We start from the raw sequence: 24,763 nt of genomic DNA on the forward strand, positions 1-24,763 counted from the left end.
AAATTACTGGACTATGCCGAATTGGCGAAATTGACAGGGAAAATTCGGAACCAACAGGACCAGACATTCCTGAAAGACTGGAATAAATTTATGTTATATTTGAAAGACAACTGTAAACAACTGACATCACTAGTAGGGCTACAAGAAGCTTTGTGAGGTTAGAATTACAACTTAGAAATCATTTATATAAGATTATGATTTAATAGTAATAAAAATATAAGAAAATGCAGTAATAGAGAATAAGTTTGGAAACCATCAGCCGGGGAAGAGGGAAGTTCCAGGCTTATATAGCCAAAATTTTATTATATTGTTATATGAAAATGTTATTATGTTTGAAAATATTTGTAAAAACCAATAAAAATTATTATTAAAAAAAGAAAGAGCTGTGAGCGGAGGGAGGCGCTCTTCCCATCCTTAGGACCCTCTGATAAGCTCAACAAACTTGCTGTACCTGGAACTGAGTGTGGAGAGTGCAGTTGAATGGGAAATAGCATTGGGCAGCCAGAAGAAGTACCATCCATTTTGGGCCTGCCCATAAAAAGCAAGTCTAGTGAGAAAGACTAAGGCAATGCCTGCTTTTCCCAGGAACTTTTCTCAGTGTTAGATTTTTTTTGTGGGTGAGCTGAGGGATTGTTTGGGTTTGAACCTGGAGGCTGAGAGGGAAGGTGTGTCAGTAGGAAAAAGAATTGACATCAATTTATATATACAGGCAACCCCCAATTTGCATGGGGGTTGTGTTCCAAGTCATCACACATGATGGTGGAGTGGCATAAGCCTGCCATGCCCCATTATGGCCCCACCCCTTTTCCAACCACTTCCAGGTCACTATGATGCACTTCCAGGTCACATGTCAGTTGGATACACGTAAATCGTTCATTGCCTTTATATTAACCTTTGTATTAATGTAGCATTTTTTAAGTGTGTGTTTTTGCAATATTTTGTTTAAGTGGTCTGTTGTTGCTTCAGTTTTCTGTACACTGCTTAGTGGTGTGTTTTTTAAAAAATATTAAGCAGTATAGAAATTAAATAATAAACAATCAATCATCCAGTGAGCTTCATGGCTAAGTGGGTATTTGAAACCAGGCCCTAGTCAAACTCTCTAACTCAGAGCTTTCCAAACTATGCATTGGCTGCAATTTGTAGGTGTGTCGCGCAAAAGCTCCCCGCTCTCCTCCCGGGGTTAGAAAAGGGTTTGTTTAACCTTTGGTTTGCTAGTAAATCTGAATGACTGTGTTGCGAAATAATGCAAAACTGAATTGCTGCATTGCAAAATGACACAAAACTGAATGTGTCGCGAAATGATACAAAACTGAATTACTGTGTCGCGAAATAATGCATGTCTAAAAAGTGTGTCACCAACATGAATAGTTTGGAAAGCTCTACTCTAACTACTACAGCCCACTGCTTTCCTAAGTGGCTAATTGGCTTCAGAGAAAGACAGTAGCAAGGACACATTGGGTTGAATCCAGGCTAGACCAATTGAACTTAGGATGCATTGAAATCAATGAGACAAGGTAGTTATGCCTTAAGTTCTGTATCTAGCACAAAGAGTATTCTGAAGGCACATAATGTAGTGGAAACTATCCTGAACCCCTTGAAAGCATAAGTGTAAATAACTAGGCAGATGGTATGGGAAAAACTCTGAGTCAATAGGAATGGGGTTTCATTCATGTCCCGTGTGTGGCTCCTTCTTTTTTCCTAAATCAGTGCATGCTGCCTTTATATACCCTCTTTTATTGTTAATTTATTATTTTTATTCTTAAAAAAATGTATAGACCACATTCCATATCACTCCTGAGGCAATTTACAACCCTTAGAAGAAGAGTCAACAAACATAATTTAAATTGTTCTTGTTGGTGGTGGTGTTACTCATTTACATTCCGCCTTTCTCCGAGAAGACGCCTCACAAATATTAAAACAAATGTGAATGAAGCACAGAATGCTAAAAAATATATCAAAGATAATAGCTGTAAAGTAATTAAAGTAGCTCCTGCCCACCTAGCAGTTCAAAAGCACGTCAAAGTGCAAGTAGATAAATAGGTACCGCTCTGGTGGGAAGGTAAACGGCGTTTCCGTGCGCTGCTCTGGTTCACCAGAAGCGGCTTAGTCATGCTGGCCACATGACCCGGAAGCTGTATGCCGGCTCCCTCGGCCAATAAAGCGAGATGAGCGCCGCAACCCCAGAGTCGGCCACGACTGGACCTAATGGTCAGGGGTCCCTTTACCTTTTTAATTAAAGTAGAATTAAAACAATATAAAAACAGATTTATTAAAATACATGTAGAAGAACAAAATTTAAAGCCAATAAAAGTGATAAATGCAAATTCAAATGCATCAGTACATTTAATAAGCAGAACAGTGTCAAGACCATAGTGTGCCCCCCCCCCCAATACTGGGAAGTCAAAATAAAAGGTTCAACAATGGTAATATAAAGTTTCATGTAGGCGCTTTGTGCAAATTGTGCAAGTAACCTTTACAATAGCCTTGCCAGGTAGGGCAGTCCTATTATTACTTCCATACTTCAGGTGCCTGGGCTGTGGTGACTGAGGTGGGGTTGTGGTTGTTGTATTTTTTAACTCCTTATACTAAGCGACCTCCTAGATTTGGTTGCAAATTCATGTCTAGACAGTCCATTCGTCATAGCTGGTGTTAGAGTACATAGTGTGCCTCGTGAATCAAGAGCAGTTTGGTGGGTGACAGCCCAGGCCTGCACAAATACCACTCCCTGATTCATTGCACAGCCTACACCTCTGCCTTCAGTATGGATTGCACTTCGGTTGTCCCCTGAGCGCACTTGCAAAAAGAAACTGACCTGCAGGTTTTGTGCTGATGCAGGTAACTGCCTCGATGAGAATTTCACAAGGCCTTGTTGTTCTCTTTAGGCAACCAGGATGATATTTATGCTGTCCTTCCAAGTGATACATTATTCTCAGTAAATCTCAGAACAACTCTTTGAGGTCTATCAATATTACTATCCAGGGCTGCGGCTGTGAAATGGAGTATGGAATATTTTGTCCGTTTCCCGCAAAATGGGGGAAGTCGTTTCTCTGTTGGCACTAAACACACACACACACACACACACACACACACACACACACATATTAGGACCGACACTAGTTGAGATTGTGATTTGCTTTCAACTTTTTAATGCTGTATTCTATAATGCTGTAAGAATTCCTAAGATCTTCTGTTGAAGGACAGGTTGTTGTTGTTATTTGAGGGGGTTTTTAACCACCAAGATTTGTTTTTGTTTTTTAAATCAAGTGGTATATAAATTTTATAGTGTGTTGTGGTTGTTGTGGTTGTTTTAGCCACAGAGCAAAGCTCTTCAAAGTTTCATCAGGTAGGCAGTTGCCTGTTTAGATTTCCTGTAGAGATTAGTCTCCATTTATTCCCGGGGGGGCATGTTCCGAACCCCTGTGCCCATATGCAAAGTTCCATAAAATGGGGTGGACCCTAGAGAGCCCTCCTGGTTCCTGCGGAGACCCACCCTGGAGCCCAAAGAGGACCTCTTAGGGCTCTGCAGAGGGTCTCCTCATGAGCTGGTGGGCCAGTGGGGCTTTGCTGAGGGTGCTCAGCCTCCCCGCCTAACAGCTGGCATGTGGGGTGGCGCAGCAGTAGCAACAGCCACTGCCCTGCACGTCAGCTGAGGAAGTCCTGTTGCCCCTGCAGCTCATGCAGAGACCCTCCTCGGAGTACAAAGAGGACATCCTCTTCAGGCTCTCAGGAGGGTCTCCTCGCAAGCCAGAGGCTTGTTGAGGCTCCTCAGCTGATGCACAGGAAAGCTCTCCAGGCCTATCTGTCCAACCCCCAGGACTCTTAGTGGACCATTCTTTCTCCCCGGGTTCTCCCCACACTTGGTCCACAGCCTTCTTGAGTGTTTTGCTGACATGACTGACATGTGTCTTTGAACTGTGATCATTCCTCATGGAGGATAGAAAAGTGTGTGTGTGTGGTTTTTGCATTACTGGAATTTTGCACGTGCAAAGCTAAGACCACATGAATTGCTCTGCCCACTTTTGACTCTGGCCACATCCATCACTGGCTTGTGGCCCCTGGAAGGAAATGTGACCCTTGGACCAAAAATGTCTCTCCACCCCAGAGAAGGACAGCAGAGTCCTTCTTACGTGCTTTACTGCCTCCCGCTCTGAAACGGTCATGTTACAAAATACCTTGTGTTTGGCTGCATTTGCGTTGCGCTGTTTCTTTCTCCTTCCAGCTTAGTCCTTCTGGTTTGTTTACGTTTATTCATTAGCAATTTAATGTTAGATGCTTCATCATGGGAGGCTGTCGGGACGGGGAAGAGCAGAGGGAAAATGCCAGGAATCATTAGTGTCTGTTAGCCACCGCTGCTCATCAATCTTGGCAAAGAGGGCAGCCCATCAGTTCTGGACTGGTGGACCTGTGATGCAGAAACATCATTAACAGTTAGAAATGCATCTTTTTCGGGTCAGCTCTTAATGGCTAAGAACTCCCTCGCAATTTGCTTTGCCAAGTAGTACCCCCATCCGGGCTGATTCCAAAATGACCTCATTCAAGCAAGCCGGCCCAGAAATCAATTAAGGACTGGGATGAGCTCAAGCTTGCAATGGTAGCCAGGTCTAGAATCACATCCTGCATTCCCGTGAATAGTCTTGTAAAACCAGTGCTCATCTGGGGCAAAAAAAAAAAAGGGGGGGATTACGAAAGTTTTCCAATTGTACGCTTTACAAATGTTGACCCCTTTTCCCCTCTGCTCAAATCACAGACCATCTCTCCTTAGCTACGATTTTTAGAAGACTATAAGAGGTGTGTGATTCAGCTAAAACTGAGCAGGGGATCTAGGAGTCGGGCTTAAGAATTTCATTAAAGGCTGTTTGCATTAAAGGGACGCGGGTGGCGCTGTGGGTTAAAGCCTCAGCGCCTAGGACTTGCCGATCGAAAGGTCGGCGGTTTGAATCCCCGCGGCGGGGTGCGCTCCCACTGCTCGGTCCCAGCGCCTGCCAACCTAGCAGTTCGAAAGCACCCCCGGGTGCAAGTAGATAAATAGGGACCGCTTACTAGCGGGAAGGTAAACGGCGTTCCGTGTGCTGCGCTGGCTCGCCAGATGCAGCTTGTCACGCTGGCCACGTGACCCGGAAGTGTCTGCGGACAGTGCTGGCCCCCCAGCCTATAGAGTGAGATGGGCGCACAACCCTAGAGTCTGGCAAGACTGGCCCGTACGGGCAGGGGTACCTTTACCTTTACCTTTTACCTTGCCTACCCACATAGTAGCTTAGACACTGGGTTTGAAGGCACAAATGGACCAACACAGGAATAGGGAACCAGTAGCTTTCCAGATGTTGCTGAACTCCAATTGCAATCCCTTCCAATTGAGGGGAGAGACTCCCATCAGGCAAGCCCTCCTTCCACCTGCCTTGCTCTACCCTCTGCTTCTCAATGTGTATTGTATTTTTTTATGTACTGTGGCTTGCCGTTGTTTTATTGATTATAGTTTAGATGTTATTGTAACTGTTGAGTGGATTTCTGTTTAACTTTTATATGTTGATATTATTATTTTATACTATTCTAATGATTGTTGAATGTTACTTTTTTGATGGAAGTTGCCTATTTTAAAGTTATGTTTTATTATCACATTTTTGTATTGCATTAGATTCACATCGACTCGAATTTATTCGTGCAAGGTTCAATGTCTTTCCATCAAACCTGCTGAGCCACAGATTTTCCAAGGGTTTGGTGTCTCCGCTATGCGTGTGTGACGGGAAAACTGTTGAATCTCTTCCACATATAATGTTCAACTGTCCCCTACATAGCATAGCCAGGACTAAATTCCTGGGTCCTGCTTTACTGCGCTTGGTTGGCAGGCCTGTTGAGTTACACGCCGCACTGCTTTTGCAGGATACAGATCCTTCTGTAACTCTGCAGGTGGCGAGATTCCTGAATGCGGTTATCTCACACACAAAAACCACCAAAAAACAACAAAAACACCAAAACTAATCAGACTGTTATGATGAGAGTGCATGTCAGATCTCGTCTTCAGTTTTTCTTTTTCTGTGAACCGTCCCTTGGAGCTCTCCTGGCCCCAAGCTGTCATTCGGCTCTGCTCAATGACCCACCCTTGCATCGTGGTGTTCACCTTCTGTTGTCGGATATATCGGTTTTTATGTCTCTGTGTTTTTATGTTTGTACATATTTTATGGGCTAATAGCCGTAAATAAATAAATAAATAAATATTGCATTAGATTGTTACAAGATGTACATTTTTTGTTTCTTCAGCATGTAAACCACCTTGAGTATTGTAAGATAGAAAGGCGGTATACAAATTAAAAATGGTGATGATGATCTCTGAAGACTGGCTGAATGAGGGCTAATTAACTGAGACAATCCTAGCAAGACAGAGACCCTGAGGGTGGGGGATCTCTGGATCTAGGTATTGCCAGTTTTGGATGGGGTTGCGTACCCCGTGATGGAGCAGGTACACAGTGTGCCTGGAGTCAGCTCTGCCACTGGAGGCCCAAGTGGCCTTGGTGGCAGGGAGCAACCACCACCAGTTTTGGGTTTTGATGCCCATTCCTAGATAGGAACAATCAGGCTACTTTGGTTCATGCATTGGTAGCCCCATGGTAACACTACTGTAATATACTGTGTATAGGGCTGCACTTGTTTAATAAGCTGTAGCCAGTGCAGAAGGAAGCAGCTAGCATGCTCAAGGCTATACACGTATTACACCCGTGGTGAAAGATCTGCACTTGCCTGCCTGTTAGGTACTGAGCTGCAATCAAGGTTTTATCACATAAAAAGCCCTAAACAGCTTGAAACCAGGTTGCCTAGCAGAACATTTCCCCCACTATTCCCTCGGTAAAATCCTCAGACCTTTCAAGGAGGCCTTATGGCTCATACCCTGGAAAGCCACTGCCAGTCAATACTGAACTAGCCCTGTTTTGTGTGGGGCTACCTTTGAAGGTGACCCAGAAAGTACAACTAATCCAGAATGTGGCTGCAAGACTGGTGACTGGGAACAGCTGCCGGGACCATGTAACATTGATCTGCGTTGGTTCCCAGTACATTTCCGAGCACAATTCAAAATGTTGGTGCTGACCTTTAAAGCCCTAAGCGGCTTTGGCCCTGTATACCTGGGCCAAAGCCATTTCCTTCCCCATCGTTCAGCCCTGAGATCCATCTCCAAGGGCTTTCTGGAGGTTTCCTCAGAAGTAAAGCTATAGGGAACCAGGTAGAGGGCCTTCTTGGTGGTGGCGCCCGCCCTGTGGAACGCCCTCCCATCAGATATCAAGGAAACAAAGAACTATTTTAGAAGACATCTGAAGGCCCCCTATAGGAAAGTTTTAATCTTTTACTGGGTTTGATGTTTTAATTTGTTGGAAGCCACCCAAAGTGGCTGGAGCCGCCCTGTCAGTTGGGTGGCATATAATAATTTGTCATCATCATTATTATTACATGGACCAATTGTCCAGTTCTGTACAGGGCAGCTTTCTGTGTTCCTAATGTTCCAGGTTCAATCCATGCCCTTTCTAGTTATTTATCTAGATGATTTATATACTGCCCTTTGCATAGGCCAAAAGTCACAACAGGTAGATAAGAATCCATAAAATCCATAAAAATGCAATCCATTAAAAATGCACAATAGCATCAATTGCTGCCAGTTACTAATAGCAACAGGCCTCTTCTCCTCCAAAATGATGTACCCTAAAAGGATCTGGTAGCAGATAATGGGAAAGATTTCAGTCTCAGAGCCTGGACAGCCTCTGCTGGTCAGAGCAGACAGTATTGGTCTAGCAAGTTGCATAATCTGACCTGTTTTATGGCGGCTTCCTATATTCCTTAAGTTTTGTGGGGCAAAACAACAATTGTTGCAGCTTTAGCATAAACTGAGGTGGTTGATTTGTGAAACGCACAAGTTTGGTCATCTAGCTCAGTTTTGTTAGGCGACCTGGGATATTAAGTATTCAAATGATAATTTGGAACAAGAAAATACTCTTACAGAGAATCACCACCCCCCCCCCAGGTAAAAATAAAAACTTGGCTTGGAGTTTACATGGATTTGGATGTGCCTTGAATTTTGTAAAGGAGCTTTGGTTAACTTACAGGCAAAGGCTTTATTGGGTACCATGTGGCAATTAGTTGGAGAAGGGAAAGAGATTGCAGTTTAATTAATATTCTAATCCCAACGTTAACAATCTTCCTGCCAAGTCAGCAAGGCTGCATGTTCTGTTTGCAATCCTTGTGATTCAGCCGGGGTGACATTCGTCAGCTCCCTCCAGAAAAGAAACCCACTTGTAAATTTAGCTCAAAAATTAGCAAATGTCAATATGTCGCAGAAAAGTTTTAATCAGGGCTGTCACATAGCAGTTTTTCTGTCGACAAACACAAAGAGACCTTTCATGCAACATAATTTACACAATCTTCACTAGCATAAAGTGTGAATTAAGGAGTCGCTCATTGGCTCAGGGCATTGAAGTAGAATCAACCTCCCTCTGTGTGTTTTATTGTTATTTTGAGAGGGTTTTTTTGTTTTTTTAAACCCTGCAGGTAAATAGTATTACCAAGTGGCTCATTCTACACCCTCCATACACACCAGTCATGAGGCTCTTTCTGCTTTCTGCTTGCGTGATGCTATTGACCGCCTCCCGAAGTGCTGCCGTCAGCTTCCCAGAAGACGACGACCCTATTAATGTTGTCGACTACCACTGTGAGTAACCGGCGGGAACAAACTTGCCATTTATTTTTTGTTGTTGTTGAGGGAAAGCAGTTGTTCCTTCTGAGATTGACTTGGCTTTTCACTTATTAGGCAATTCCATCATTATTAATAATAATAATAATAATAACAATAATAATAGCATTCAAAAGTGTGCAGTAAGTTCAAGTTTGTTTGTTTTAAAGCGTGTTTGCAGAGTTCCTGCCATTTATTCATTTATATTCAGCGCATTATGCAAGGAATTTAGTTTAAGCCTTCTGCTCCCAGTATATACAGCTAATCAATGTTGTCTATTGATTCTTTAGCTCTATAATCCTGAGTGATGGCGTAACCCATTTTTACTTGCAGATTCAAGGCAATATCCAGTATTTAAAGGACGCCCTTCAGGCAATGAATCCCAGCATAGGCTGGACTTTCAACTGATGTTGAAAATTCGAGACACACTTTATATTGCTGGCAGGTAATTTTCCCGCAGTCAGTTGATTAAATTAAAATTCTCTCTCCCTCCCTCCCTCCTACCCACCCCTGCCCTGGTTGGTTTTGCATTTAATCTGTGCACCTTGTTTAAAAGTAATCTGTAGAGAATGGGATCGGGAAATAGAATTGGAAGGGGGAAATGAATGCACAGAGGGAGAGGGACGCAATATATTACAGAAGAGAAGCCCTGCTAGATCAGACCATCTAATTCAGCCACCTCGTTTGAACAGGGTTCATACAGATACCCCCAAGAAGCCCAATAGGGTTAAATGGTAATGCATGTATGAGATACACATTTCTAGACTGGAAACCAGGTATGTGCGAGTGTATCAGTCCCTGGCACTGCCAACTGCCTCCCTTGAGCAGGTGTCCTTTGTACTAGGGAAGGAGGAGAAATGCAATTAAGTTGGCAATTAAAGGGGAACTTGCCTAATTCTCACTTTCTGAAACAATAAACGAACCGGAATGCCTCCAAAATGTGCACTTTTTCAAATTTATAGAGATGCAAATAATGTGTCCCCAAACCCCTTATATTATGGTAAAGCATGCATAAAAATGTATGTATTGGTTGAAAATAACATGCTAAAGTGCATTATTTAATGGCTTGAAAAATGGTCAGAAATTGTGTTTATTCGGGGAAATTAGCACTAAAATGCTGACAATTTTTCAAAAAATGTATTTTTTGAAAAGTGGCAAATCACTGCACGAATCACGGCACAAATGTGGAGTACTGTAATGAAATGAGAAACTGACAGAAGCCAAATTGACATATTCTTCCACCCCTAGTTGATACCCAAATGCTTCTCCTCCCAGTGTAGTATGACCCAGCTATATGGTGTGGAGGTTTTATGGATCTGTTCCAGAACTGCAGCTGCAGGGAGAGGGAGTTGTAGGATCAAACTCCTTTGAGGAGTATTCCTGGCCGCTATCTGAATTGTTTGTTTTCGTTTTTCCCCATTTTTGTTCTCTGTCCCATTAACTTATAGAAAAGCAAGCAAGCTCATACAGACATTATTTTACCCAGTTGACAGTAGTTTACGCAATTGCTTCATCAGTAGTAAATGCAGACTTGCCTTCTGCTATTCTGCCCAATTGGTGCCCTGGGATAACTGGATTTTTAAAAATTTAACTAGTATATAACTCGATTCTTTGTAACTTTGAGAAAACTATTTGACTTTAAAATAAATGTGTGACTGTTGTTCTGCACTTATTCTTCACTATGGGCCTTCTCTGTGGCATAGCAGAGAGGGTCCTTCTGCAAGATAGTCACCCCGGTAAGTGAGCTTTGGTGCCATTACGAAGTCCTCCTTCATAATGCTGGTGGCACAGTATCCCCATTTCACAGAACGAGGAGGGTGCTATTTGGATATTCATTCTCTTTTATATAAATATTATTATTTATTGGTTTTCCAAATTAATACAAATCGGTCCAAATTATTTAAATTTAATACAATTTCTTTTTAAAAAAATAGGTTTCCCACTCCTGTTGCAAACATATGTTCATTGCTTCCTGATGAAGAATTACTTCATTCTTCTTTAATCTCCTCTTCATCCTTCTCTTGATGTTAGTCCATTCTCACAGCTGACCTCTGTAACTTACATCAATATAAAGTCCATTTCATGTGTGTCGTCCTTCATAAACGCTCTCAGACCTGGTGTGTTGAGAGTAAATGTTCGTTTCCTATTTGGATGTTCATTCTCAGTGAGTTGAGGGGGTTTGATGGTGTCTTATTCCTGCTTTTCCCTCTGCTCTTACAGGGATCAAGTTTACACTGTGAACTTGAACGACATTCCAAAGGGAGAAGTTGCTCCAAGCAAGGTATTGGAAAAACAGCCTAATTTGGGGGTTGTTGTTGTTGTTGTTGTTTTAAAAAAGAAACAAGAATAATATTTCTACATTAAACATTATAATGTTCTTATTTTCGTTTCTTCATTTTATTGGAACAGAAATTAACATGGCGGTCAAGGCAACAGGACAGAGAGAACTGCGCCATGAAGGGAAAACACAAAGTACGTTTTGTCCCTCCCCTCCCCCATACACGCCTTTTTTTTTAAGCAGAAAAATATTTAAATCCTTGTTTATGTTTTTAAAAGTTGGGCTTGAAGCCAATGTACAACTGATAATGAATGAGGTCCCATCTGAATAGTATGTTCAAAGCAGTATCACGTCATTTTTAAACTGTCATTGCTGCCCCCAAAGAATCCCGGGAACTGTAGTTTTTTAACGGTGCTTATTCCCCTCACAGAACTACAATTCCCAGAGACCCCTGGAAAGAGGGATTGATTGTGTTAAACCACTTTGGGAACCGCAGCTCTGTGAGGAGAGTAGAGGTTTCCTAACAACTCTTTGCACCCACACAAACAACGGCACTGGGTTTTTTCCCCTTACAATCAAGCCGTATTAGTGCATAAAAAATACATACATACAGTTCCTAGGATTCTTTGGCTGTTTCAGGTGATATGATACTGCTTTAAATGTATTGTGGAGATGGGACTTGGATTCTACAAGAATTTGCATTTTATGCAACTGCCCCTGAATGCTCAGGTGGCCTCAGTATATAGGAGCATCTGTTGTCTGCTTCAGCTGATATGATAACTGTGTCTGCTCCTGGTCCATACTAGCTTTTTCCTCAGTACTCCAGGCATAACCAGCTCCCAAGACTGGATTACTGCAATACACACCATGTGCAACTTCTCTTACGCTCGGTACAGAAACTGCAGTTATTGCAGCATGATTCCTGGCAGGAGTGAGATTTCGCCAGCGCTGTGCTCAAAGATCTGCACACAGCCTGCTGATCTGTTAGAAGTCCAAGTTCTAACAGGTTACAATTCGAGGTGTTACTGTTAATATATGAACCCCTTAACAGTTTCGGCTCAGTTTTCTTGAAGGCCTTTTCCTATGTGCTCACTCAACCCCTTCATATATAGAACTGGCATTTTGACAAGTGTCAGCCAATGTGCAAGAAATCAAATATTTTAGTATGGCAGTGCTTTCACTTTGGAACTCCCTGCCAATTGATATCAGGCATAAACTGTACTGTTTATGACATCTCCTAAAATCTCTTTTGCTTATGCAAACCTACCTAGACATGTAATTTTATTGTGCATCTTTGTTTCAAAACTGTTGATTTTATCATGATTCATTCACTTTTATTATGTTGTACTTGTTGTCAAAGCGACAGCTACTTTATATTTTTATGTAAACGGCTTACAGGTTTTTCTGATTAAGTGGTATATAAAATGTGTGTGTGTGTGTGTGTGTGTGTGTGTGCGTGTATTCATAATAAATCACACCAGAAACAGGGATGTTGCAATATAAATGTCAGGATCTTTTGAATTTTTATCTCTTTTAGTTTTGTTCTTGTGTCATTCAAAATTTGTCATCTTGACGTTCTACTTCTCTAATAAACAAACCGTATTTGTGAGTAAATGGTAACGTAAACCAGTCTCTCTCCTTCTTTTCCAGGACGAATGCCATAATTTTATTAAAGTCTTTGTCCCCAGGAATGATGAGATGGTATTTGTCTGTGGAACCAATGCTTTTAACCCCATGTGCCGCTACCTTAGGGTAAGGACCTCAGCACAGTAACACAGAAGCTTCTCTACGTGTTGCTGTTTTGGTTATCTTCCTCATCATTGCCTCCAAGGAGATGAGGGTGATGTTCATGGTACTCTTCCCTCTTGTGAGATATATGAGGCTGACTTGATAGGAACCGGCCCAGATTTAACCAGTGTACCTGATCAACCCCAGCTAGCATGGTCCATAACCAGGGATGATGGGAGTTGTAGTCCGAAACCAGCTGGGGTTGATGAGAGTTGGAGTCCATCAGCATCTGTTAGGCTATCTCTGTTCACCCACTGAGCTTCATAGCTAAGTGAGGAATTGAACCTTGTTCTCCCAGGCCCTAATCTAGCATTCTAGCCACACTGGTTCACTTTTATGAGCGATCCTCAGCCAAAGCCCTGCTCATCTGGCTGGACGTACAGTGGTGCCTCGCAAGACGAAATTAATTTGTTCCGCAAGTTTTTTCTTCTTGCGAGTTTTTCGTCTTGCGAAGCACGGTTTCCCATAGGAATGCATTGAAAATCAATTAATGCGTTCCTATGGAGACCGCCTTCAGACCAGGTCCAGGGACAGTCTGTCCCCGGACCTCTTCTGAAGGCTGGTGGGGGGAAGAAGGACTTTTCTCCCCACCGCCAGCCTTCAGAACAGCCTTCTGAATGTTGGCGGTGGGGAGGAAAGCCCTCCTCCCACCGCAAGCCTTCAGGACAGGTCCGGGAACAGAGGGGAAGGCGCGCAGCGCTTCTCCTCTGTTTCCAGGGCTTGCGGTGGGAGGAGGGTTTTTCCTCCCCACCGCCAACATTCAGAACAGCCTTCTGAATGTTGGCGGTGGGGAGGAAAACCTTCCTCCCACCGCAAGTCTTCAAGACAGGTCCGGGAACAGAGGAGAAGGCGCGCTGCGCTTCCCCGCTGTCCCCGGAGATTTCCCTATGGGCTTTCGTCTTGCGAAGCAAGCCCATAGGGAAATTCGTCTTGCGAAGCCGCTAAAAGTCAGAAAACCCTTTCGTCTTGCGGGCTTTTCGTTTAGCGAGGCATTCGTCTTGCGGGGCACCACTGTAACGTGAACCAGGGAGCACATCAGCAAGCAGGGCTGGCAGTTGTTTTTTTAGCCATGACTAGTGGCTCATCACTGCAGAAAGCTCTGCTCCATGCCGGTTGCAGAACCAATGGCGAGAAAGCTGTTCTGACCTCTGGCACCATGTCTGAGGACTGAGGGCTCCTGAGGTGAGGATTTACGTTTTGTGTCATTGCAGCCTGTTGTGATCTGCATTTGAGAATCGTTTGCTTGAAAGGTGGGATCTAAACCCTCCGATCTCCTGTACTGCTCCTTTTAGTGTGACTAGTGTAAAAATCTTTATCAAATTTTCTAGGATGATCAGATGCATTTTATGTCCTTTCAAATCAACTTGCATTCCAATTCGACCAAAGGCTGTGTTGCGGCAGACAGCCAGGAACTGATCCCAGACACTTGGAGTTGATGAGAGGATTATGATACCCATTTTATTTTACTCTGTGTTGCTTTTTGTCTGCCTTACCTAATTTTATTCTCTTTTACTCTGCTATACACATTCAGTTAATGTGTGTTACGTGCTTCCTATTTTGTTTCCTTAGTGCTGGCCATTGACTGTAGCAATATAAACGTGGTCTTCATTTGGTGTCGAGCTGAGAACTGGGGGTTGATCCAGTGCTAGTCCTCCTCAGAGTAGACCCATTGAAGTTAACGGTCATACTAATTTAGGTTCATTAATTTCAATGGGTTTGCTCTGAGTAGCATCGGAAAGAACCCTGTATCACAAAATTTGGAGGGATGCAAAATTCCAATGATTATTACGTTCCAGTACCATATATTTGGAGGGGAAGATGTGAATTAGGTTAGTTTGCTTAAAAATGTGGACTGAATGAAATTTTCTCCCGCTGTTGTCCCCCAGCACTGATAATTTAGTGGCATTCTGCCTCCCTGAACCTGGAGGTCACATATAGACATCATGACGCATAGCCTTGTGGATGTCAAAGCTATCGTCCTTTGCACAGCTCCTTGAGGACCGGTTCTTAAGCATTAAATGGAAGATTAGATCAAGTCTGACAGAGTGAATGATGGTGTATGCAAAGCAGCATTGTCCCCCCCCCCCAAAAAAAAACCACGCTTCCTGCAGAGCTTGATGTGACACCGCCAAATAATTTATTTTTCTTCCACAGCTGAATACCTTGGAGTACGATGGAGAAGAATTCAGCGGCTTAGCCAGGTGCCCGTTCGACGCCAGGCAAACCAACGTCGCCCTCTTTGCTGGTAAGAACATTTTCTCTCATGAATCCTGGTGAAAAATGATACAGAGAGTGATGCGGAGAGGACTGGAGATTTTAAAGAAACTGTATCACATCAATGTGCCTCTGCAGAGGATTTTTTCTTTAAAGTCTAATGCATCTTTTGGGGGAATTAGTAATCACATTGTCAACTGGTTTACGTTGAGATGACTAAATGACACACACCCCTGTCCTGGAACAGTTCTGGCCCCAAAGTAGTTTCTTTTTCTGGAGCTCTGGTGGTTCCATCAACTTTTAATTAAGTTATGTTGGGGGTGGAGGACAGAATCCTGCTCACACTTCCATTTGACTGAAGAAATCTTACACTGCAATCCTATAGCTTAAATGAAGCATATGTCTGAGTAGAACTGCACTGTTAATTGATTCATGAATCAATTAATTCTGCACAGATTTGCACACTTGTGGAGGGGCGGGGGATGGCATTTCTAATTAGAAAAGGAGTGGTAGAGGTTCTCCATAGTGTTTGTCTTCAAGTAGAGGCTGGGCAGTCATCTGTTGAGCACAGTGGTGCCTCAGGTTACAGATGCTTCAGGTTTCAGATGCTTCAGGTTACAGACTCCGCTAACCCAGAAATAGTACCTTGGGTTAAGAACTTTGCTTCAGGATGAGAACAGAAATCGTGTGGCGGCAGTGGGAGGCCCCATTAGCTAAGTGGTGCTTCAGGTTAAGAACAGTTTCAGGCTAAGAACGGACCTCCAGAATGAATTAAGTTCTTAACCCGAGGTACCACTGTATGTTCTAGCTCTGGAATTCCCAGGGGCTGGTGGACTGGGTTGCTCTGATTCCTTGGGTTGCATCCAACATTCTCCATCCTCTAGCGCAAGGGATCTTGAGCGGACAGACAGGCGAGTTTTCATTTTGGGAAAATTGCACCAGCAAAAACTCACTGCGCAGTCTGTTGTGCAACAAAGTTGCCAGCAAACCTGCTTAGACATTTTCTTGCACAACAGCAAAACATTTCGCCAGCAGAAGTATGCCACTGAGTGACCTTGACTTGGTGCTAAATTGGAGACAACCCTTGGTTTTTAGATGAAGCACATATACATTTATTTATTTATTTATCTATCTATCTATCTATCAATCAATCAATCAATCAATCATTGTTACGTTGTGAGGATGCTACAGTTGTGCATGCTTAAAGGTAAAGGGACCCCTGACAGTTAAGTCCAGTCGCAGACAACTCTGGGGTTGTGGCGTTCATCTCGCTTTACTGACCGAGGAAGCCAGCGTTTGTCCACAGACAGTTTTTCCGGGTCATGTGGCAAACACGACTGAGCCGCTGCTGGCAAAACCAAAGCAGCGCACAGAAATGCCGTTTACCTTCCCGCGGGAGTGATACCTATTTATCTACTTGCACTTTGACGTGCTTTCGAACTGCTAGGTTGGCAGGAGCAGGGACTGAACAATGGGAGCTCACCCCATCGCGGGGATTCGAACCGCCGACCTTCTGATCGGCAAGTCCTAGGCTCAGTGGTTTAATCCACAGCACCACCTGTGTCCCTAGGCTTGGCTAAATGATGCAGTAGGCATTATCTTAAAAGATGCATACCTTTTTCGCACAGGAGAGAATGCTTCTTCTAAGATGGTGGTTGCCCTCTGTAGCTTTTTTCTATGTTGCTGCATTCTTTCTGCCTGTCTGTCTGTCAGTCAGTCCACGGAGAAAGAGAGAGAAAAATCTATTTTAATCGAAGGCACCTTTCTTCATTGGTCATGAGATGTTGTTTATTATTTCACATATAAACAATAGGCAATATTAATCCAAGAGCGCGAAAGTGAAGTAATGAAAAGTATGTTAATGGAAGCTTATAATATATATTGTTTTCTTGATCTGCATAAAGTCTCTATATAATTATACAAGGATCCATTATAACATACCTAATAAAATGTGTGGATTTACATTTTCCTGTACTTTATGACACCAGTACATTTTAAATGCACTGTTTTTCAATAAAATTATCATAAGATTGGACGTAAGGTTTCATTTGACTAATTTGACCCAGGGAAGTCCCACCAGATGTTGCTCGACTTGCCTTTCCCATCAGCCTCAGCCAGCATGGCCAATGGTCAGTTAAGCAAAAAGAGTTTCCATATGTGTTTTGTGTGAATATTACCATGTTCCTTTTTGAAAGCAAAGCACTTTTGCCAGTTGATCTTTTGAGAAGCCCATTCCAAGTACCCCCTCTAACCAATAGCCCCAACCTGGTGCCCTCCAGATACAGTTGGACCACAGCTCCCATTACCCCCGACCATCAGCTATGCTGCCTGGAACTGATAGATACTAGCTGCAATGGCTTAATTCTACCCACAGTGTTGGAGCTAGTATGCTTCTGAATCAGTGGCATGTGTTGAAACTTTTCATGGGGGAACGGTTAGGGCCAGAGGCACCTGTTTGTGAGGGCAATGTCACATGTGTGAGCATCGAGCCTCTCTCCCTGTCGGAGCATCGCCCCTCCCTCCCTAAGCTGGGCAGAAGCTTCTTGGGCTTTGGGCTGGAGGCACCAGGCTTCAATACTTTAATAATCTGATTTTCCAGGAGGCTCTGCTCAGCGCTCCCTTTAAAGAGCCACATGGAGCGTATGTGCGGCTCTTGGGGGCTTTTCCCCGAGGAGGGAGAAGGGCTGCCCTACACACGCTCTGTGTGCTCTTTAAAGGGAGCGTGGCTCTTGGGGAGAGGGAGAGGCTGCATGGCTAAGCCATAAGCCAGGACAGCAAGCAGGGTTGCTGCACAGAGATCCCTCTTGCTGAACTGGCTTCGCTGTGCGAAGCATCTTGAGGGCAGGGGGAGCCTTCATCCCACTGCCCTGAAAAGGCATCGCACGGCTATCCCAGAAGCCACATCCCTCTTGCTGTTCTGGCTTCTGTGATTCAGAATTTCCCCCCGCTTGTTTTCCTCCTCCAAAAACTAGGTGCGTCTGAGTCTGGTGCATCTTATAGAGCGAAAAATACGGCAATCCCGAGGATACCAGATTTAAACGGACAGGATGGAAAAGGACTAATTAGTTGAAATGGACTTTCAACCAGTGCTTTGTCTTCTAATATATTTTTCATCCTCTGTTGTTTCAGTGTAGTATTTTTTAAAAATATATACATTAAGAGTTCAATACAGTACCGTTTTCATATTTTGGGTCTTGTTTGTGCACTCTTACATAAACCAGAACATATGGTGGACACCAGTTTGGGGGAGCTTGCATCATGCAGTCCAAACAGATGGGTTCCATGTCTGTGAAACCGTTGCAATGAAGGGATGCCAACTTTCAGAGCCTGACCACCCAAGAGGGAGCTGGATTGTTCCAGCCTCTGGTGTGTGCATAACCCCCGTGGCCCAAAGAATATGAAAATGATAAGAGGTTACTCAGAATTAAAACGGATACTAAATGCCTCATTGGTTCTATTGTTTCAGATGGCAAACTCTATTCTGCAACGGTTGCAGATTTTCTGGCAAGTGATGCGGTAATTTACCGAAGCATGGGGGACGGGTCGGCATTGAGAACAATAAAATATGACTCCAAGTGGATTAAAGGTACTTATAGTGAAATACTAATAATTGCAGCTTGTAATGTCTTTGTAGGCCCCTAGCTGGAGATTGTGTGCATTGTGGAGTGGTGATATTCTCCATTTCGTTTAACCCAGTAATTACAAAGCAATCACTCTTTTTGCTGATGACTAGACTTTCTCAGTGTTCAAATCTTTAGCTCACTCTTTGAGGACTGAGGCACATTTAAAAATAAAAATTGGAGGTACACGCGTAAGAGTATACTTGTTTGACTTTTTTCACTGATTTGTCTGGACCTAACCATGGTTTATGGTTACATGCACAAGCCTTGGGACCATGCTCCTTGTTCCCTCCCTCTTCTGACACAGCCATGCGGAAATCAGAAGCTTTCACTGCAGATTTCAATCACCCACAATTCCGCACTGCATCCAAACCACCTATACCATGGTTAATGATAACTTCAATGGGTTGAAGCACAAACTTTGCTTTGTAAACTATGGTTTGAAGTTGTCTTGCTTCAAACAAACCATAGCTAAAACTACACACAGTTTGTGCAGGTTCAAACATAGCATTTAACTGAAGTGAATCTAAAATAGGCATAGTGGTAAATCCTCTAATCTGTGTCCCAGTACGCAGTCTGGGAATAACTTATTTAGCCCCTTAAGACTCCAATCCTAGGGGAAAGTACCATTGATTTCAGTGGGCCTTACTTCTGAGTAGCCATGTATAAGATTGCTCTGCATTAGTTATATCAAAATTTGATATAATTCTATATACAGTTGCACATAAAATTAAAATTGCATCTTTTTCTTCTGTAAGCTCTTTTAAATGAAAGAGCTACAACCACCCATGTCCCGATACGTGGCATGAAGGATCCCATATTATATATAACCAGCTGCAGTTTGTGGGTGTGTGAAAAAGAATCAGGGCAAGCTCCATGGCTGTGAGCATATATTCTCCTTTCAGTGGAGCACAACCCAAAGCCCACTTCTTCTTTTTGTCTTCATCCAGAAAAAGATCTGGCCCAGGAATGAAACCCTTTCCCACCCACACCCACACCCCAATCCGCAATAAGTTAATGAATGAAGCTGTAGTAACAAAAGGCCGGAGCTGCAATACAATTCCTTGGAGGCCTTTTTACAGTCCATTAGCCGACATTAAAGTCTGCACATTCATTGAAGCTCAACTCCATCTGTACTTGGATGTCCTAAAGTGCCTTGAATAGTGGATTTCACTTTGTAACTACAGGATACACTTTGGCATCCGTACGCACCAGATCTGCATAGCAGCTGCAACAGCAGCCTGTTTGTAGCACTAATGAAGACTGTAATGCCTGTAACCTTAAGAGAACTTTCTAGTGAGTTGCTGCAAAAGAGCATCTCACGAGAGGCACATGGAACAGGCTGGACCCATTGATTCCTCCCATAATATACCCTACCTTTCCTCCAAGGAACTCTAGGCTTCCCCAGTCAAATAAGCCAAAAGGTAGTGACTGGCCCAAGATCACAGATTTTAACTGTTTTGATGTGTTTGATGTGTAAATCCCTTGAGATGGTGGTTGAGAAGGCAATTGATAAATTAACTGAAATCATACCACTGTGTGTGCTTCATGGCTGAACTGGGACTTGGATATGGGCAGCCCAGTTCTTGGTCCAAGACTCTAACCACGGTATCATACGCTCGATCTGATAGGTTTGTCCCTCTTTGGGGCATATGCAGACATTCTTTACTCTGAAGGAAATGCACCCCCCTCCCCCTTCATTGCAAAAAGGAAGTAGTAGCTGATCTAGTATGTGCCAGGTTTATCTGAATGCTGTTTTCCTTCCTCTGCAATAGCATAAATGTTGGCAGAGCCAATACTGCAGGGACGGGGGACTTTGGTATTCCAGATGTTCCTGGACCGCAGTTCCCATCATCCCTGACTGTTGGGCAATGTTGGTTGGAGCTGATGGGAATTGGGTGATTGGGAGAAGCCATGGGTTCCTCATCTCTGCAATACTGCCTTTCATTCTTTGGCACCTCCAATTAAAAAGGACTTTGGGTACCAAGCTCTGGGAGAAGTCCCTGCCTGAGAATTCTGGAGAGCTGGTGCCAGTTACAGCTGGCCATCACTGGGCTAGATGAACCAATGGTCTAACTCCAGCATAGAAAACTACTCCAGTTCAGACCATTGGTCCATCTAATTCAGAGTTGTCTACACCAGGCATAGCTAGTGTGGTGCCTTACAAATATTTTTGGACTACAGCTAATATCATCCCATGTTGGCTGGGGCTGATGGGATTTGGAGTCCAACAACATATGGAAGGCACAATGTGTGCTACTCCTGGTCTGCACTACCAGCAACTTTCCTGGTGTATAGAGAAGGTTCATTTCCAGTCCTCCGTGGAGGTGCCTGGGATTGACCCTGTGACCTTTTACATGCAAACGATGTGTTCCAGTACCACTGAGCTCCAGTCCTTCCCCTTAAACATGGTATGAGACAACTTTATGCATTCCTTTTCCATTGAGATCCTATGGTGGTGATTTGTTTCTGACAGAATAACTCTGAACTGATGTGCCAGCAGCTCTTGGAAGAACTTCCTTTTTAAAAAATGATGGTCTCTTATTCTTACATGGGGTCTTCTAATGCTTTCCAGAGCCACACCTGCACAGTGTCAGTAATGCTTCATTGTTTGCCTATAATTCACTGTTATGATGTTGTGCTAGACAGGGGTTGGCAAGGTTTATCTTGCCTGGGCCGGATCAGTCCCGCAGAGATCCCTCCGTGGGCTGGATCGCGTGTGCATGCCCACGATTTTCAGACGTGATTTTCGGCGCCGCAGTATAGCACAGCGTGCGAGCGGGCAGCTTGGTTCGGGAGCAGCTCAGGGGCCAGTCAAACAACCTCAACGGGCCACTTCTGGCCTATGGGCCTTATGTTGCTGACCCCTGTGCTAGCATGGTGGCCATTACAAAGTTTCCAAGCAACTTTCACTCAGAGTGGACACATTGAAATGAATGGACCTAAGTTAGTCATGCCATTGGGTCTACTCTGAGTAATACTTGGTTGGTTGCAACCCCATGCCTCTTTCTCATGCCATATTGGGCTGTTAACCTAGATGTAGCAAGGTGCTTCCTTTTTTCACCAAGCAAAATCCTCCCAACATAGATCTCCTCTTCCTTGAATCTTGCAGAGCCCCATTTCCTTCATGCCATTGAATACGGGAACTTTGTGTATTTCTTCTTTCGAGAGATTGCCGTGGAACATAATAACTTAGGCAAGGTAAGAGTAAATACAGCTGTTTGTTATGATAAGCCACAAAGTCTCAGGGTGATTTGTAGTGGGCTGAAAATATGCTTGCTATGGAGTGGCTTGCAATCGTTTCTGCTCAACGACTGGTTTTGAAAATAATAAGCTGGCACTTCTCATACTTCTAATTGCTGAAGGAAGTGGTGGAATTTGTGTTCCCCACCCCCAACCCCGAGTCTCATAGCTTTGTTCTCTAGAGCTGGACTTCATCTGTAAAGAGGTTCACCCTGTCAGTGAAAATCCAAATTGGCCTCCTCCCTCCCCAAACACTTGGAACACAATCGCTTGGAAAGTTCACCTGTGAATCAAATGAACCTCCTGCTCTTATTTTAGTGCTGCAACTTGAAGTACACAGATATAGACAAGACCAGGATTTATTATGGGTTGTCTCTAAAACTGGTCGGCAACTAGATTTGCTGGAGGACTAATTTGACGTGGCAGGGCAAATCTCAAAAAGACCTGGGGCTCATCTACACCCCATTTCTGAGCTGGGCAATTGGAGAGATAGGTAGTATGGGGCTAGTTTTAACCCAAGGTTTTCATAGTTGCTGAGCCCTAATCAAAACATGACTTCCTTTTTCTGTGGCGGCAATGAGAAATCTTAGATCCGGTGGCATCTGTCTCTGGCCCTCAAGACTCCGAAGCCCACTCCTAACCCACACGACACCCTTTAGCGAGACTGCTTCACGCCTTCCATGAGTGTTTTCACCTCGCTGGAATGTAACCTTGAACTCTGATAATTCCTCTTGTTTGCCAGGATGGAGGATAGAAAATGTGTGTAGAAACTAGCCTATTGTACAATGGTTAAGAAAAGCAGGAAAGTCTGGAGAAGCTTGCATGACAAGTCTTATATAAATATTGAAAGTAAACCTCCAGGTTGGACAACAGGCATGCATTATACATTGGGCTGCCTTTAGAGACCATTTGGAAACCGCAGATGGTGCAGAATTCAACAGCCATATTCCCGACCAGAGCAGGGCAGTCTGAACACATAACGCCAGCTCTGGCACAACTGCCTATCAATTTTTCCCCAGGTTTTGACCAACAAAGCCTTGTGCAGTTCAAGACTCCAGTTCTTCAAGGTCCACCTCTCCCCACATGAACTGACCTGGGCTTTGCAATCATCATCTGAGGCCCTTCTTCATGTGTCCCTTCCATAGGAGGTTCGGGGGGGGGGGGGGACATGAGATCAAGCTTTTTCAGTGGTTGCCTCTTCCTCCCCCCCCCACTTCTGTAATGCCCCCTCAGGGACGCACTTCTAGTGCCATCTTTATCCATTTTTAGATGCCAAGCAAATACTTTTCTCTTTAGCTGGGCTTTTGGACCTTAATTTGATGGGTGGCATTGTGGTCCATTGCCTAAGTCCTGCCTTTTATTTGTATAATTGTGTGTCCTTACATGGATGTTCTTGATTCCCCCCACCCTGTTATTTTTATTTACAAATATGAATTTATAACTATACCAAATAGACATCCATGTAAAGAGATCACTCTGAATCTTGGGACTCGCCCCCCTCCCCAATCCCCTCTATGGGTCCTATTGTCAACATTTTCATCTTGATTCATTTTAATATAAGTTGCTTTGGGTCACTTGGTGAGAAAAGCGACTAACAAAAATAATGGATAAATAATGAATACATTGAGAAAGGTTCCCCACCCCTGCCAATGGGGTTGGCATAGGGAATCTACAAGCAGTTGGTTTCCTTTTACCAAAGTTGCTGTTATAACAGTGGTGGTTTTCCAGATGGATTAGTTGCCAGCCTGACTTTCCTCCTTTCCTGTTGTCCCCCACTCAAGGCTGTGTACTCCCGCGTAGCTCGCATATGCAAAAACGACATGGGTGGCTCTCAGAGGGTGCTGGAGAAGCACTGGACGTCATTCCTGAAAGCGCGTCTCAACTGTTCCGTCCCCGGGGATTCGTTTTTCTACTTTGACGTGCTCCAGTCGATCACAGACATAATAGAAATCAACGGAGCCCCTACTGTTGTCGGCGTATTCACTACGCAGCTTAACAGGTAAGAGATGAGCAACCCGGCGTCAAAAAGAGAGGGAGGTTCTCTGGTTCACTGCCGACGCTTAATCCGTCGCTGCTTTGTCGCCTGGCTTCCCTGCAACTTCTTCTGCTGTGTGTCTTTTACAGCATCCCCGGCTCAGCGGTGTGTGCCTTTAGCATGGAGGACATTGAGAAAGTCTTCAAAGGAAGATTTAAGGAACAAAAGACTCCAGATTCTGTTTGGACAGCTGTACCTGAAGACAAAGTACCAAGGCCGAGGTAAAGGAAATAAATGGATGATAATCTGTTATCAGAATGTTGTTGTCATGGCCCCATCTGTACAGCTGCTTTGGAATCAGTGAAGAACATGTTGGCCCATCCATGTGCCTCTGGCTGGGAATTGTGAGCTGCTTTGAGCTCAAATTGGTTGATGGAAAAGCAGCAGACAAATAACAGATAAAATCAGTGTTTATGTTTAATTTCAAACTGCACCTTGCACATGGCAAGGGGGCAAGGCCTTTGTCTTGCATGCAGAAGTACCTAGGTTCAATCACTGACATCTCCAATTAGGACTGGAAGGGACCCTTGCCTGAAACCTTGGGAAACAGCAGCCAGTTAGGGTGGACAGTGCTGAGATAGATGACCCAATGGTCTGACTTGGGGTAAGACAGCTTCTTGTGTTCTTATATTCCGATGACAAATGGCTCAACTAAAGAATTTGTTTGCCCGCCATGTTCCTCCTAGAAAACCCGTAGTTTAGTGCTGAATCAGAACAAACAGCAACCGGGTTTTCTGATAGCAGATTGCCATTTATTCTGATTTAGTGCAAAAGAGCAGGTTTTCTGGGGGCAAAGGCAAAACAGCTGAAACCCAAGCTTAGAAAGCAGGAAATGGCTCAATATATATAAAAGGCAAGCACTGAGACGCGTGTGGAAA

General features: G+C 43.9%; 1 protein-coding gene across 11 annotated transcripts in view; it reads left to right on the forward strand.

The window, feature by feature from the left end:
• SEMA6D (semaphorin 6D) overlaps positions 1-24,763 on the forward strand; it is a 433,313-nt gene that overhangs the window by 388,606 nt on the left and 19,944 nt on the right. For all 11 annotated transcript variants that reach the window (XM_053365705.1, XM_053365699.1, XM_053365703.1 and 8 more), the window contains 10 exons: positions 8,527-8,686; positions 9,041-9,152; positions 10,928-10,988; positions 11,117-11,179; positions 12,636-12,737; positions 14,928-15,018; positions 18,454-18,573; positions 21,720-21,808; positions 23,632-23,849; positions 23,975-24,106. In XM_053365705.1, coding sequence (XP_053221680.1) covers positions 8,578-8,686; positions 9,041-9,152; positions 10,928-10,988; positions 11,117-11,179; positions 12,636-12,737; positions 14,928-15,018; positions 18,454-18,573; positions 21,720-21,808; positions 23,632-23,849; positions 23,975-24,106 — 1,097 coding nt within the window. In that variant the 5' untranslated portion in view covers positions 8,527-8,577. The remainder of the gene's footprint in view (positions 1-8,526; positions 8,687-9,040; positions 9,153-10,927; positions 10,989-11,116; positions 11,180-12,635; positions 12,738-14,927; positions 15,019-18,453; positions 18,574-21,719; positions 21,809-23,631; positions 23,850-23,974; positions 24,107-24,763) is intronic.

The sequence above is a fragment of the Podarcis raffonei genome, chromosome 14, assembly GCF_027172205.1.
Source record: "Podarcis raffonei isolate rPodRaf1 chromosome 14, rPodRaf1.pri, whole genome shotgun sequence".
NCBI classification, from domain to species: Eukaryota; Metazoa; Chordata; class Lepidosauria; order Squamata; family Lacertidae; genus Podarcis; species Podarcis raffonei.